The sequence below is a fragment of the Nothobranchius furzeri genome, chromosome 10 (genome assembly GCF_043380555.1).
Source record: "Nothobranchius furzeri strain GRZ-AD chromosome 10, NfurGRZ-RIMD1, whole genome shotgun sequence".
In the NCBI taxonomy this organism is placed as follows: Eukaryota; Metazoa; Chordata; class Actinopteri; order Cyprinodontiformes; family Nothobranchiidae; genus Nothobranchius; species Nothobranchius furzeri.
This window is the reverse complement of record NC_091750.1, coordinates 35,052,651-35,069,402: the sequence shown is the minus strand read 5'-3', so window position 1 is coordinate 35,069,402 and position 16,752 is coordinate 35,052,651. Positions and strand designations below refer to the sequence as shown.

The window sequence follows — 16,752 nt, the reverse complement described above, 5'->3', positions numbered from 1 at the left end:
GTATAGAAATAATAAATGTCTTCTTCATACATTCTCCTGCAATGCCCTGGTCCTGTAGAATGAGCCCTGGCATTTTTACTGTGATTGCCTGTTTTTCTGTAAAATCACAGAAAAAGAGAGATGCTCGGGTCGAGCAGGCTGCTTCATGCGCGTTCACGCTCAGGCATCGCCCTCCGAACCGTTCTTTGAACGTTGTTTCAGCTGTCATCAGGATATAAATGTTACAGATACAGAAAATGCTACCGGTGCTGTTCTCGCCTAGTAAGACTTCGGGCTTTCGTGCGGAAGACCCGGGTTCGATTCTTGATATGAACATAGTTGTTTTAGAGTTTCTTTTTTACATTAATGGTATGTTTTTTTACAGTAAAATGCCCAAATTTTTATTTGAGACTCGCCGAACGGCATTGAATTCACAGATAAAAAAGATGTGGGTTCAACTTTCATTTTGGAACAATTTTTCAAGTAAGGGAAGGGAATGATCTGAGCATGCAGGAGGACTGACCCATCATAAACCTTTGTCGGCTGTGCTGAAGAGAAAGGTACAGAACCTAATTATTTAATTAATTAGCTGCGCGTTCTCCTGTCCTCTGTCCTCCGGGCCACACACACACACACACACACACACACACACACACACACACACACACACACGGGACTGTCTCAGCTGTTATTTTCGTTAAGGAGTGTGCACGTACAGCATGCGCGCCTCGTGCACGAGCCTCCTATTGAAGCTGCCGTTACGCTTTTGGCCTGAGGGGGCAATCACGAGCATAAAAATTCAAAACTCCGTAAAGTCCCTTTAAAACTGTAAATGTGCTCAATTTCAATAAGTACACAGTTGAGTTGTCCCAATGTCCATTTGTTCACAGCAGTTCCATTTCCAAGTATCAGATCAATGGCGAGAAGCTGATGAACTCTCCTTCCGTTCTGTTTGAATGTGTCTTTTATGATCCTTTCTTCTCTCTCAAAGGAGATAAAGCTGAACGATGTTACAATAAACATTCCAGAGGGTGTCACCCAGCCGGTGTCTAATTAGAGACCCGGGAGGCTGAGAAAGATGGATGACTGCTGTGTGTCAGTGGAGGAGGCCGTGGAGCTGCCGGTAAAGTGCAGGTGGCGGGGTTTATGCTTTTATCTCAGCTTTGAACACAGGTAAGCTCAGGGAGTGTGTGGGTGGGGTGTACAGGTGTGTGTAGGAGACGGTGGCTGGTAAGGTACAGAAAGGGCCGGGGGCAGGAATTAGTCAAGGTGAGCAAAGTGTGGCGGAGCTTTAGGGTCAGAGAGTGAACCAGTAATGATCTGGATCATATCACTAATTGGCTGTACACACACACACACACACACACACACACACACACACACACACACACACACACACACACACACACACACACACACACACACATGCTTGGGTTGAGTAATCACTTTGACTCACAGGGGAAGGCAGAAGACGTGTCTGCCACGGCGTTTTGTTTTTAATTAACGTAATATGACAAGTGATTGCTCTGGCAGCACACAGTGACTCAGTTCTCATGTCAGTCTGAAGGCCCGTTTAGTCCCGGTGCTGCCAGAACCAGGAGAAAAGAGCCGTTTATAAAGGGAGGAAGAAACGTTTCCCCTTCACAATAAAGTTAGCATCACAAGCGTTGCGTCTCACTAACGGATCTTTGTGCAAAATTTAAAAGGTAAAAGTTGATTTCCTTTATCACATGAGATGGAAACAGACATCAGATTTATTATATTTACAGATGTTTATTATTCCATCCTTCCATTTTCCTCCGCTTATCCGGAGTCTGGTCGCGGGGGCAGCAGCCTAAGCCGAGAGGCCCAGACTTCCCTCTCCCCAGCCACTTGGGCCAGCTCCTCCGGGAGGCGTTCTCTGGCCAGGTGAGAGACATAGTCCCTCCACCGTGTCCTGGGTCTACCTTTAGGTCTCCTCCCGGTTGGACGTGCCCGGAAAACCTCACCAGGGAGGCGTCCAGGAGGCACCAGATGCCCGAGCCACCTCAACTGGCTCTTCTTGACGTGGAGGAGCAGCAGATCTACTCCGAGCCCCTCCCCCTAACTCTAAGAAAGACCCAGACACCCTGCATTCCTGTCTTTATTATTCTTATAAACATTTCTCTTTACATAGTGAGTAAATGTTTTCAAAATGTCAAAGTTATGCACCGTGTTCATTTTTGAATGACAAAAAAGAAAAATGATTAACACTAATAATCTTAAATCCATTAAAAGTCACAAATAACTTGTAATTAAATAATTACATAACTTATGATGTGGTTTCTAAAACATTTTTATTAAAGAGCAAGTCACCCCCAAATCAACTTTTTTTCTGATAAACTAAATGTGTGTCTAATCGTGCTGCAGACACGTGTCGTCAATAGTTTTACACTTTAGTGCATTTTAGTTCAAATTTAAATTTTCTGTCTAAAACTGTCGGTGTTGTGCCGTTGTCAGGTAAAAAGTCTGCACTGCATTTGAATTTAAATCTGCCATCGCTATTGGCTAAGAGGTACCCTAGAACATTAGCTGGTACCATATGATGTCACAATGTCGTTGTAAGCCTGTGTGTGTGTATTTGTTAGCGTCTCCGCCCTCTCGGTCTGCTAGGCAACAGCATTTGTTGCATTTTTCAAGCAGGAAGTGGAAGTGGAGTAATACTCTGGTAGGGGGTGACTTGCTCTTTAACTATTCCTCCTTTCTTAATTTTTAATATTTTGAATATTCAAGCTGTGAAAGTTGGAAAAGAAAATGTGAAATAAAGACAAACCGTATGACATCTACCACTAAACCCGCTCCTCTCTGAGATTACAAACATTTTTTAGTCACACGACTTCTGAAATACGGAAGACCTAAACAATACGACGCTGTTCTGTTCTCCAGAATCCCAGGAACGCTGTCAGGAGAATGAATTCAGCCGAAGAATTGCAGCATTAAAACTCAAGGCCTCGCTCTGTCGTTTACCCTGAACACGAGCATGAGGACGCGACACATTCTCGGCATCTGGTCCGACCTTTAAACCAGCCAAGCGTCACTTCCCTTTGGCGATGCTTTCTGACACATCTGAGGATCACGCCCACCGTGACCTCCAGAGCGCCGTTGGCCAGAACCAAACCGGCTGGACTCGCGGAGGGCAGTCGCAGCACAAACAACAAAATAAATACGTGAATACGGAAATTGCATCTAATTATTTCCGCTAAAAAAACTGTCAAAGAAGGAATGTAACGCGCTGAAGTGCCAAAGTTTATCTGGAGAGAGAAAAGAGACGAGAGGAGGATTACGTTAAGTACAGCAGATCACAAGGAATGTGGCCAGGCAGCGTGTACAGACAAGCACAGTGTGTGATCTCTCTCACACACACACACACACACACACACACACACACACACACACACACACACACAAAGGAAGCTTATGAAGCTGCACGGCCAAACAGACAGATCCAAATCTGATTCACTCTGGACACTCAGCAGTTTCTATTCAGTGTGACACACAGTCGCTTCTGTCTGAGCCGATCTCCATGAACACACTAATGATCACCGTCACATTTATAGGAACAGCCAGGGAGCCCACATCAGAGGTTCAACCAGAAATCGGGTCAAAGCGTCACAAATCTGAATAGTTTTAACGTTTTATCTCGGCTCAAAAGTTTCAGAGTTATAAATGACGTGGAAAACTCGTCATTGATCACGGTTTATAAATATCTGTGTGTGAGCATGTTGATGTGGTTTAAAAAGCCTCAAACCTCCAAAATGTAAAAGCAGTTCATGCAACATTCAGTCAGCCTTTACGAGACCGACTAGTTGACACGACGTAGCCGTTTTGGCAGGAATGGGAAGGAACTGCTGCAGGATTTGACCCCTGGATGATGGGTGTGATGTGTAAAGCAGGGGCGCCTCCAGAAATATTTGATAGGGGTGGCCAGATGGGGCCAAAGAAATTTTTGGGGTGGCACACCAAATTGGTCCTTGTGGTAACTCTGGGAGAGTTTACCCTTTGACGGTATATTGCATCGCTCCTTTATTTGTTTTTATCATATAAAATATATATATATATATATATATATATATATATATATATACGTATCCAAAACATTTTACTTAAATTTTACAAACATTTCAGAAATATACATTTCAGTTTGTTAAAATGTTATTTCAAAAGCAATTTTAAAATGTGTTTATATTTTTGTTTAATTCACCCGTTGCTGTGTTCACAAAAAACTATGGAGATAACAACTTTTTTTAAATGGTGAGCAGCAGAAACGTGTTTTTTCAATCAGGAATATTTCTTCACTCATTAATTGTATTATTTTATTTTGTTTTACAATTATGTCTTGAATAAATATGATCAATTAATGGTTCGAGTGAACATTAATATGATTTATTAACACTGGCTTTTCCATGGGGGGGGGGCACCCTTGGCCACCCCTTGGGGGCGCCATTGGTGTAAACGTTTATAAAACATGTTTGCATCAATCTTTATGAAGTTTAATGGATCGGAGCGGTTTTCAGCAGCAGAAACTCTTCGGGTCACTAGCTCATCTGTTCCTAAACACTATTTCTTCAAACAGAGGCTGTTCAGCAAACTATGAAAAACAGGTAATCTTGTATTATTTACCTTTTACACAGAAAAACACTTTAAAATGTCTCACAAAGTTGGTTAGTTTTTAATTAGATTATTTTTGCCGAAGTGTTGAGGGGATCCGTTCTGGTGGCTGAGGTTCACGTCTCTGCTTCTTGCAGATGATGTGGTCCTGTTGGCTTCATCAGAACGTGATCTCCAGCTCTCGCTGAAGCTGTTAGCAGCTGGGATGAGAATCAGCTCCTCTAAATCCGAGACTGTGGTCTTGAGTCGGAAAAGGGTGGAATGCCTTCCCCGGGTCAGGGGTGAGGTCCTGCCCCAAGTGGAGGAGTTTAAGTATCTCGGGGTCTTGTTAAGGAGTGAGGTAAGGTTGGAACACGAGATCGACAGGTGGATTGGTGCTGCATCTTCAGTGGTGCGGGTGTTGCACCGATCTGTCGTGGTGAAGAGAGAGAGAGAGCTGAACCGGAAGCGCTCAGTTTACCGGTCGCTCTACGTTCCTACCCTCAGCTACGGTCACGAGCGTTGGGTAGTCACAGAAAGAACGAGATTGTGGATGCAAGCGGCTGAAATGAGTTCTCTCCGCAGGGTAGCTGGTCTTTCCCTTAGGGTGAGGAGCTCGGTCATCTGGGAGAGGCTCAGAGTAGATCCGTTGCTCCTCCACGTCGTTGAGCCAGTTGAGGGGGCTCGGACATCTGATGCCTCCTGGATGAGGCTTTCTGGGTACATCTAACTGGGAGGAGACCTAAAGGGACACCCAGATAGACGGATGGATGAGAATTTTGAGTTGTTTGTCAATAAAATCGGTTTAGTGGATTTAAGGGGGTAAAAGTGAGGAGTTATTGACAAAAACATGAAATAATTCTGCATTATTAAATCACATGGACGACATTTATTGCACAGCCTGAAGTAAAGAGGGAGTCTGAGACCTGTACGTGAAACCAGAGCCTCGGTAAACTGTCAGGATAAAAAATGTCCTCCGTTGAGACGTTCGTCAGTGTAGCACGAGTAAAGCTTTTACCAGTTACCTCAGGGCTGTACACTTCTCAAAAGGGCACACGTCAGACCAGATTACTTTCACAGAACTCCTCATTTCACCTCCGTCAGTTTTGGAGAAAGAAAGAAATAAACATTGAGCCTCTTTTTTGTTTTTGTTTTTATCTCCACAGGATTGGTGAGGTCATCCCCAGCTGTCTATTTTTAGGTTAAGTGGCAGCTTTTGGTTTCAGCCCTTTATTTCCCCCCAGTGCTGCACGGTGCTGGTGGGAAACGTACGAGGGCGCTGTTCTGCACAAAGATCGGATTCCCAGTTTGGCTAAATTGGAGAAAAGTAACGAGCCCAGCCTCCCAAGGTGCACCTGTTTCTGTCTAGGAAAGGAAAAGTCGGTCCGAGGCAGAAAGGTGGAGACGAGCAGGTGTGTTTTAACCTGGAAGACACACGTGACCGTTTTATTCAGATGTAAAAGAAGTCCCCCCAAAAGGAGAACATCACACTGAAACAGATTAGGATTATTCTCTAAATAGAAACAGCGTATTTAAAAAAAACTGCATGTTAAAAATCAGATTTATTCTCAGAAAAACTAACTTTCCCATCAGATGGTTACTCAGGTGATGCTGAAGGTGATCTTATTGGACCTGAGGGATATCCAGACTTGAACCTGGACCTGCGCAGGACACAACACCCCAGAATTCTCTGATCCTAAACTCAGTTTTTAGAAACCAAAACAGAAAAGTTCAATTTGTTTTGATCTGAGATCATTTTTCCATGTTCGTCTCCGTTGGTCAGGTTACTTCTGCAGGATCTGGTTCTCTTCCAGACCTGCAGCTCGTTGCACCACAGTTCCTTCCCCAACCCCAGCACCTCCACCCTCTCTCCTCCCCCTACTCCTCCTCTTCCTCAGTTCCCTCTGCTGTTTCCTCGGCGCTGCAGGTTCAATCCTCTGCTCTATTTCCTGTCACATGGGTTGGAAATAGGATCCGCGCTTTCTGCTATCTGCTCTCTGTGGTGTCACACTTGTAGCTGTAGTACCTGCCTTGAAGTTCAGGGTGGCTTTAAACTCTGGGACCGACGCGGACTCTCTCCCAGACTCAGAGAGCCATCCAACCGAGCGCCGCTCCGCTCATCCGGTTGCGCTTCACCTGAGAGCCACCTCACACTTTACGCTCACCATGGATTCCCTGACCGTCGTCTCTGCGCTCCTCCTTGCTGGCTTCATTTCTTCAGCAGCTTTTAATAATTTCGACACCGGTGAGTCTAACTTATTACTTCCTCAGCTCGCGTTCTCTCGCGTTGGCATCCGAAAAGACGCGTCGGTGGCTGCAGTAGGCTTTTACGCGTCGGACTGACGGTCATTGGTGAGAATTTGTACAGAACAGAACAAAATGTTTAAATCTTGGTGCGTGGAGATGTTTGTGAGCCGAACACGCAACAGCTGTCTCTCACATAAACTGTAATCACCAGTTCTGGCCCAGGTTTCACCAGAACATCGCTTCCTAAACTGCACGACGCGTTTATCTGAGATGAAGTCGTAGCGCCAGGTTCTGGTTGCGTTTGGTGACGGCTATAATGGCTGATGTGATCAGGCGCTCTTGAGTCCAAAAGGGCCATGCCGAACTTACCATATAAACCCCGAACTAAAATGTTATAATGTTGTTTTCATGTGGAGTTTTTCACCCAAATCGGACGCGTTTACGCACAGGACCCTCCAAATGCGCACCGGTGTCCATGTGTTGTCTGCACCGCTGCAACAGAGCAGCTCCCACATCACCAGCTTCATATGTTTCATGATAGAAAGATGATATTTAATAGGCCCATGTTGGAACAGGAGCGTGGATGTTGCAGCTGAGACGCGCCGACTTGCCCCGGAACGAACCATCTCATTTCAGACATTTAACTTGCCACCAAACTCAGATAAATGCGCAGGAAAACGTTTGCGTCTGTGTGCAGAAAACATCAAAGCCACCGCCGGATCTCTATTCTACCCCCCCCCCCCCCCCCCCCTACAGCATTTTGTTTTAATGTGAATGTTTAATAATGATGACCGCACCAGCCAGCGCTTCTCTTTGCTGTAATTTGCGCCGCGTTTCATGTCGAAGCAGCAAATCCTCCTGCTTTCCTTTTTAATTTTTTTGTCTCTTAATTATACCCTTGCATTTCAAATTAGAGGGTCCACCATCTGGGCTAGTGCGTAAGTACTCCCATGTGTACCTATGTATTAACAAAGTATTTAAAGCATTGGTATTCCCCTCATAACACTGGGAAGGAGAAGGAATAAAAACATGGCTCGTGTTTAGTTTTGGTCAGCTGTGCCACATTTGCTGCAGAGTAAAACAATCATTTATTGAGCGGGAAGAAATCAGTGTGAGTGTAAGGAGTGACTCATGTGCTGTGTTTGGGGTAGACACAGCTAATGTGTTTGGTCTGTGCCAAGAAAAGATCAAAACTGGATGCGAAACCCAGAAAATGCTGCAACACCTCAGTAATAACTAAATCGGCGACGAGCTTGGACAAAATTCTGGTTCTGAGCTGCATGAGAGGAGCAGAAATACGAGCGAAGAGCTTACACCTGTAGAAAATAACCTGCTCCTTCACGTAAATGGGTGAGCTGCTGCTGCATCTAAATGTGGCAAGGTGGAGAAACGAGGGCCTGGGCGGGATTCGATCCCCAGACTCCTATATGCTCTAACCAGTCAGCCTAGGGACATCCCCTTGGCCAAGTAGCCAGGGCGCATGATCAATCGGGACACTGTGACAGGACACTCACACTGTCACATAAAACAACGACACCAACGTGGCTCCAGATTTACATCAAACCTACTAGAAACTTTCCACCTGAGGAAACGTAATCGGGTGCAGTGGGAGCACACGTGCACACATGCAGTGAGGTGGATGCGCTCGGTCGCTTTCATGACCGCGTTTCATTTACCTGCTGCATCCCAGCCGCTGAGCCGTGCTGGGTTCATGTCCCGCTGGTGTAGTGGAAGCCGAACCCCGTCAGAGCTGTCACGATGAGCCATAATTGAGCTGCGCTCTAAGCCGGTAATGATGCGGCTCATGATGTCGGTTGCCTTAGACAAGCCCGTGCTGGTTAGTCAGCGGAGATTTATTCCCTCCGTAACCATGACTGGTCTTGTTCCGGGGTTAACGGTTCGGGTCAGCGGTGAAACTGAGGTCACCGCAGAGCTAGGTTCTGTTTGGATCAGGAGGAGACGGACGCACGGCAGCCAAACGTTTGCAGTCGGCGAGTAGACGTGGCCAGACATTTCACAGGTGTTGACGAGTTGAGCCCAAACGTTTGGAACTGCGAGGCGTGATCGTGTCGAGGAGCTCCAGGAAGAGCAGCGTGACACCTGTCATCTCTGAACTTTTATCCTCATACCTTCTGAAGGAAAGACGTCGGTGAGCTGTCGAGCTGAGGCTTGAACGGGGCAGGCTGTGACAGTTTGGTGAATCTCTGTGTGCTGTCATGTAATCACAGAAGACACGGCTGTCAAATGGCTTCAGGTTGAGAAAACATCAGGTGGAAATCACCTTGATTAACCGAGTCTTGGACCCAGAGAGCCCAAAAGGCCTTCCCATGGGAGCTTTTGCCAGATCTCTCCCCAACTAGATGAGCATGAAACAACTTTCCTGATAAAGCTGGGATTGTTTCGTCCTGTGCAGTGACGCAAACTTGCAGTTGCTTGCTCCAAACTGACTGAGTGGATGAATGACAGCATGAGTCATCATCTGTCTTTGGTGTCCTGATTGCATGTAAGCTCCTGCAGAAACGGCCCATGCATCATGACCCTCTGGTGCGCTAGTGGCTCCCCGAAGGGCAAAAACAGAACCCAGCATCGTGCAGCGAAGTAGACGAGGTGACAAAGTTGATAACTTGCAGCGCTTCGTTCTCTTGCGGGTCTGTTATGTCACTTTTACGGCAGAGTTGATGCTATGTTTCGTCTTTATGTGGGGGCTGAATACTTGCCTGTGTGTGGAAGTGTCTGCTCGTTGATTTAAACAGGATGCAAGATGTTTCATCTCTAAATTCGCATCAAAATCTTCCTTTTTAAATGACATAATCAGCATTTAGTCCTTAGTTTTAGAAAAACTTCATGAAAAACTTGGTTTCTGAGTCCAAACCGTTAAAGGACGACGTCGCGCAGACAGGGATGATAAAATCAGTCTTCTGTCCTTAAAAAGCTGAAAGGCTGCAGACGCTAGATGTCCTCCCTCCGTCGGTGACTGAGTAAAGTTCAAATGTCAGACAGCTGTAACCATCTGGAGTCTCCATAAACTCTCAGTGTTCCTGCTGGGGATTTTAAAGAGGTCATTCTAGTGTCAAAAGGTCTCGCGTCCTTTCTCCCCCCGTCCCTCGTGCAGACACAATCACACACATCTACAGTACAAAACACACGCTGAGATCCTCACGTCTCCCTCGTAAACCCCGTCTTTATTGACGTAATCCTTTTCCCCGGACTTTTAAGCAGCGCAGCCTATATGTGCTGTCCCGTGTGACCTTCTGTAACCCCTGAGACAGAGGCATCTTTGTCCGTGTGTTTGAAGGAAGGATGCTCTGACTCGTCTGCCTCACAAAGATAATAACAGACCGTCTTCACCCGGTGGAAGGAAGACAAGCTTGTGTTGGCAGAGGTGATGGCGATGGAGCGTCGGTCTGAGGAGACACGGCGGCTTGCTGAAGACTTTACCATAAGAACTTTAGTGTGTGGGCAGAGCCTGTGTGCTCAGCGCGGGGAGTGTCGGTGGGCATTGCTGGAGGAAGATGCATCGGGTCTGGGGCTCAGATGTGGCCGCTGTGGTCCTCTGAGCCTTTCCGGTTCATAAAGGGAGACGGAAACCTCTCCTGCCCTGGTGCGCTTCTGTGCAGCAGGCTCCCGGCCAGACCGACCGCTCACGTGGACTGGTGAGTGGTGCTGTTGGTGTGCTGAGTCATGCTTCTCTTAGTAGCTGTGCTCCTGATTAAGGATGTGTTTGCATGTAGAAACCAGAAGGTTCACTTTTTTTTCTTCCAGGTTTTGATTTATGGGTCAGATTAAAGAATTGCCCCGCGGTTGTAGGAAATGTTCCGAGGGAGCATAAAAGAGTCTTTCTAGCCTTTAGCTTTGGATGTGACTGTTCCTAGCTTCCGTCAGGTCTTTCCCAGTTTTCCCAGCATTGTTTTCCTCCACAGTAAACACCTGTTTACTGCAGCAACCAGCAGGAAAAACCGCTTTATTTCATGTTCATGCATTTCATGGACATTTTTATCCAAAGGGTTTGGCCTGTGGGAGGAAACCCACACATGCATGAGAACATGCCTCCATGCAGAAAAACCACAGTCAGGAACTTTATGTAGCGTGACAACCATCGACATATAAATATTGGACAATGGGTTTCCATAGGTTCCAATAACACGTTTTTGAAGATAAATGGGAGGTGGCCACCACCGCCGTTTTGACCGTGTCACAGGTTCCGTCAAGCCCAGACAATTCCATAAAAGGGAAGAGAGGTGGAGCTGAGGGTGGGGCTGTAAGGCTGGGATCGACTGACGACACCCGGTCGAACTAGCTACAAGCTAACCCAAAGCTAACGCGGAGGTGGGAGCTAAGCTAACGGAGGTAGCAACCTAGCTACAACCGGAGTTAACTGTGCACCACACCAGAGCTTGATTGCAGACAGAAGCCGCGATCAGACAGAGATGCGCCGAGCTGCGGGGAGGGGAGAACCGGGTGGAAAACATCGGTCTCCCGAGAGCTCCACAAGCCGATAGTGGGAACCCAGCTCCACCAACATGTTATATTTCAACCCATTTTCTAAAGTGCAGCATTATGTTAAATGCACTGGGTTTTACCCTATTACATTTAAATCTCATGGTTAAACAGTACATGTTAAAATCTAAGCTCAGCTCGGCAGTGACCTAAAATACATAAATATAATTTTACTTACCGAAAAAAATGAAGTGGAGACTCCTTGGACGCTCTATTAGTGCAATTTAATGCCACAGCAAGTCATTTTGTCCAACAATTGCACAAATAATATCCAAAACAAGAATACACAAACACAGAGACTCAAAATCCCGGAGCAGTTTCCAGGCCAGACCGAGGCTCTACTGAGGCCTTTCCACGGAGCTAGCTCTGTGGTCACGTGGGTCTGATGCTCATTAATTATACAGAATTTTAGGCTTTTAATACACTTAAACAGAAGAGTGAGAAAAACATTCACCCCCCTCAGAGTTGTCATGAGTGTAAACTAGATCATTTAAACCAAAAACATGTTTTGGTACCAGGCTGTAAACATGTTTATTTCTGCTGTGAAATTGGTATTTTTAACATGGGAGTCAATGAGGATTTGCTCGCTTCTGACACCAGCCCCTAGTGGATGAGGGTGGAACTGCAGTTTATTTCATTTCCGGGTTTGCTTCAATTTTTCACCTGTATTGTGGGGGCTTGGTGACAGCAAACAGCACCACCATGCTGATGAACACAACGAAGCGTTGGGCCCGTATCGTGACTGTTGGCAACTCGAAAATATTGATTTCCTGTTGGAAACGCACCTAGTTGGTACTTATCACATTTTTGCACATTGTGTTACATCAGATCAGATTCTTTTATCTCAGATTCGTCACAATTTAGTTTCGAAGGCCACCAATCCTTCCCGAAGTTGTCCCATTCCCTGGTCCCCGTGGAGCAAGCCGGGGAGGGTTTAAGAGGCCTCGACAATCCTGGGACTGTTCTGAGAGAAAATCGGTTTGCTAATTTTTTCAAATATGTTCAAAATTCCTGCAACGCAACGCAGACGACTCGTGACTCGCACGAGGACACTCGGAATCCTTTCAGAAATTCCATCGCAAATTCGGACTGCAGTTTTCTGCCAGTAGCAGCGCCGCAGTGAGAAAGTGGCCTGAACAGCATAAGAGGCCTGTTATTGGTAGGTCAAATAACCGACGTTTTTCTAATTAGAGCAAATAAAAATCAGAGGGAATGCGTTTTTTTTCTGCCCAAAGTCATTGCTGCTAGAGGTTCTGTAGAAGATGCTGCAGCATCATGGCTCCACGAGGTCTCTTACATGTTCTGTTACATGCTCGTACCTCCTCTTGGAGAAGTAGATTCAATAATTCCCTCTTTGTTCCTCTCGGGTTAAGGTCTGGGCTGCTTCACAGTCCTGCAGCAGCAGCTGGAGTTTTGCGAGTCCCTCAGACAGCGGCACAATCTTCAGGGCACACACGGTTGCTTTTGCTGTCTTTACTTTCCTCATCACTCACTGAAACGACGAGCGCCCTGACAAACGGGCTAATCTCCCTAAAACTTTTACAACACGGTCTCCTTTAAACGTCCCGGACCGGACGTTACACACTGATCCAATCAGACGGGCCGGGCTGTTTTCACAGCAAGCTCAGTCAGTATGTCTCCTCTTTGTGTCGCATCCATGTATAATGAGTCGCACGCTGGTCCATGTGGAGCCCTCCCTCGTAAATCTCCAGTGGAATGTCCCGAGAGGTTGACTTCAGACAACAGAAGACAAACTCGACTGCACATGAGGACTCGAGCAGACGCGGGGACTTAAAGCGAGCTGCTGGAGTGCTGAATAACCGTCTACGTCCTGGTGAAGTCACACATGTTGAAAATGTATTTTCGTGACCCTCATTTGTTTCGTTTGTTTGATGTTTCGGTTGCAGCTTTTCTTCTACGATCGTTTTCTGTGTGATTCTGTAAAAACTGGAGACGGTGATGATAAATACAATAAATATAAAGACTGAGCAGAGTTAATAAGAACAAACAGCAGAGTACTTATTTTTTTCCATCTTTCAACGCTCGCGGTCCCCAGCGTGTCACGACTTGTGAAAACAGGCCAGAGTTCTGAAGAATTCCCACATCGACTCGTCTAAAAGTAAATGGAATCTGACTCATGGTTTGGAGCGCAGGAGGAGGGAGGATAAAACCGTCTTGGTTAGACGTGTGTGCTTCTGTCACACTTCCTGTTGACCCCTGGGTGTTGCCCCTGGAAGGGTCAGGCTGTGGGCGACGCCCTCGTCCCTCCTTGCCAAGGGACTGGACCGGACCGTGAAACCACTGACCGCTCAGATGCAGAAACAGACCGGTTATTATAAACACAGCTCCTCCAGGATTCCCGTCCTGTTGCGCTCAGTCCCGCCATCCTTTGATCCGAGTCCTCTTGTGCACGTTTCTGCGACTCGGCCTTTTTAAACTTCCGCTGACGGCAGCTCTTCGTTTATTTTCCCCTTGCCTCGTGCAAATCACCACCTGCTCAGGCGGTTGAAACCCAGCATGCAAAGCAGAAAGGGAATACTTTCAGCTTCGGTACTTATGATGGCGATGGAGGTGATGGCGGTCGCCCCCACCTTCCCATTACGTGACGAGGCGTGACAGCTAAGATGGTGAAAAGTGCAGAGCGTCCCCGTGTGAAGTGTTTAACTCTGGCTCGCGGAGGCGGTCCTGACAGACAGCGTGGAATTAAACCATCAAACTCCCCCGGGCTGCACACAACTGTCAGGCTAGAGAGAGGTAAACAACGTTTAGGTGGAAGCGTGCACACGTGTGGTCAGAGCGCTGGTTTGTGAGCCGGTGTTGTGCCAAAGTAGTTACCCCCATCAAAAACCGTTTCCCCCTTAGTTTTGTGACACTGTAACGTGCCGTGTGGAATAACCTGCTTGGAATACTTTGTATAGAAAAATACTTTCATACTATAATACTGTAAAACCACACGTGATCATGGAAACGCGTCGCTCTCCGGTGAATTTACACTCTGTTTACACTTTGTTTTTGTTGGCGTTGCTATCACGAAATAGTTTATCTGCAAAATAAGTCACAGTATAAGCAATAAGTGCAGAAACGTTGCAGAGGGCTTCTTCACAGCAAAAGTTATGGAGGGATACAGATTTGATCAGGCAGTGTGGCACCAGCTGCCAACATGTGTGCCCCCAATCTATAATGAATGGGGAAACCATTTTTGACGGGGGTAACTACTTTGGCACAACACCGGCGTCCACGCTCTGCTCCTGCAGCCGAATGGCTTTTCCTATTTGAAGCGTAACATGCATGAGTTGTGTTCACTGGCCTCTTCTCATGCAAATGCAGAGTAAGTGGAGACCCACTCCAGTCGGAGCTGAATGGCTTTCTCCTTGCTGGTGCTCCCTGCAGCAGTCCGAGTCCATCAGCCAGAACAGCCTCCAGGCTGGGAGGATAAATCAGACGCTCCCAAAACTGAAATTAAACTGCATGAAGTCTCATTTTCCTGCCGGATGCTATTAATTCTAAAACAAATACTTGTTTTCATTATAAAAACTCAATTAAATTCTCAGATTGTTTTTTTTTTTTTTTTACGCAGGACCTCAGGCAGGAAGTGGCTCATGTATGAAAACGTTGCACATAATGTCAGCTTCTGGCTGAAAGACGGATGGTTGTTCAGTAAGTTTGTATTCCACACAGCTGCTCAGAGGCTGCTGTGTTTCCATTAATCCAAATGAAGCCAGAGGAAAAACAATTAAACTCCCTGATTTGTTTTAGTTCAGCCTCTCGAACATCTTTTTCCATCACGAGTCTCTTTGATGCTTAAAGTATTTTTTTAGGTAATTTGGACCTTTGTAGAACCAAGAACATAAAAGGTGGAACCTGCGTCAGCGAGACGCGACCTGTCCGGCGAACTGTTCTGTTTTTGTCGCCGTTTTGGTCGGGCTGGGGCCGCTGAGGTCCGAAGCAGCCACTTTAAATAAATGGAGAGCAACTTCCCCGTTCAGCTCCACGCCCCGGTTTGTGTTCAGCTGCAGCAGCTTGTGGCCGAAGAGGCAAATCGTCGCCTTTCCTGCTTGCAGGAAACGCCCACAGACGAGGCCGAGCAAGTGGACACGGCGAGGTGGACGGAGCTAAGTGGACAGACAGGCGGCTGGAAGTGGAAACAAACCTGCATTACCTCGAGCTGCGGTGCGTTGGCGGCAGCTAAATGAGGCTAAACAGCACAGAGGAACGTTTCAGCCCGTTTCCACAAGCAGCCATTGTCTCTGAAACTGTGGAGCTGCTCATATCCCGTTGCAATGGGTGCCCCTTTGAAAGAGGCTTCCAGTCAAAAGGGATGTAACCCAAGTCGTAAAGGGGCCCTGATTTAGTTGTCTGTCCTGCGTCTGAGGTGAATACGGCTCTCAGACGCGGACAAAAACCGTGCCGGGTCTGCCACAGCCTACATGGCACCAGCCCACGACCCGAGCGGTGGTCACACACGACCGGTGCCGTGAAACAGAATCTTAACGGCCGTCAATGGACCCCTCATAATGGATCCTCTTCTCAGGGAGATGCCCTCCGTCTTTCAGGAGAGCCATATGGTTCCCGCTTCGGCTGCTCTTCCCACAGCCGCACAAACCGCAATGAAAAACGATCGCTCTCACAGCCGGGATCAGGAATCAGAGCCGAGCTCTTAAAGGGGGTGAACTCTGCGGTCCCCTCTTCAGCAGCCTATTGTGTGGTTTGGCTTTGTGTGCTCAGGCGTGCTCTCAGCGCTGGTCTAGCCTACATCAGCAGTGTCACTCTGACCCGCTCGGGCAAGATGGCGGCATGGGAAGAATCTTAAATATGTTTGTTGTGCTTGTGAAGGGAAGACGGTGACTGGGGATTGTTTCAAAACCAACAAAACACGAGTGGAGTTCCAAGAATTGGCTCGATTGATTTGACTGATTCTCTTAATCACGTACGCGCGTTTATGGAGTAGAGCAGTGGACGTAAACATGCCAGAAAGCGAAAGCATCCCGACCGATGGCTGCATTTACAGTTTACAAAGGCAGACCAAACAACCGCGCTGGGGCCTTTCTCTCTGTGTGTTTACCGCTCTCCAAACAAGCACACTGGAGATTCATTGAATGCAGATGGGTGCATGTTTGCACTCCACACATGGAGCCTGTTTATCCGTCAGTGCCAACAAGAAGTAAAAGTTGCTGAAACCTCAGTATTTCATGTACGTTATGACCATTTCTGTTGATGTTTACTAGCGAATTCCTCTCTTGGGTTTACTGCCGGTTATCCTCGGCACCGCCTGAAGCATAAATTACGTTGAGTGTTTGTCCGCTTTAGTTGCATTTAATCCTGACGCATGAAGCTAAGCCTCGTTTCCTCTGATGCTTGATCAGCTTGAACCCAGTTTCCAGAAACTGTTGTTGATTTGCCTCCCTAAAGCTCGGCATGTCCAGC

At 47.0% G+C, this 16,752-nt stretch overlaps 1 protein-coding gene across 2 annotated transcripts in view; it reads left to right on the top strand.

Annotated features, from left to right (window-relative positions):
- The first annotated feature begins 6,560 nt into the window (after nt 1-6,560).
- Nucleotides 6,561-16,752, top strand: part of kremen1 (kringle containing transmembrane protein 1) — a 65,153-nt gene continuing 54,961 nt past the window's right edge. Inside the window, exon 1 of one of the 2 annotated variants that reach the window (XM_015960512.3) lies at nt 6,561-6,829. In XM_015960512.3, the coding sequence (XP_015815998.3) occupies nt 6,751-6,829 (79 nt within the window). In that variant the 5' untranslated portion in view covers nt 6,561-6,750. The remainder of the gene's footprint in view (nt 6,830-16,752) is intronic. The other variant, XM_015960513.3, reaches the window with a different exon arrangement.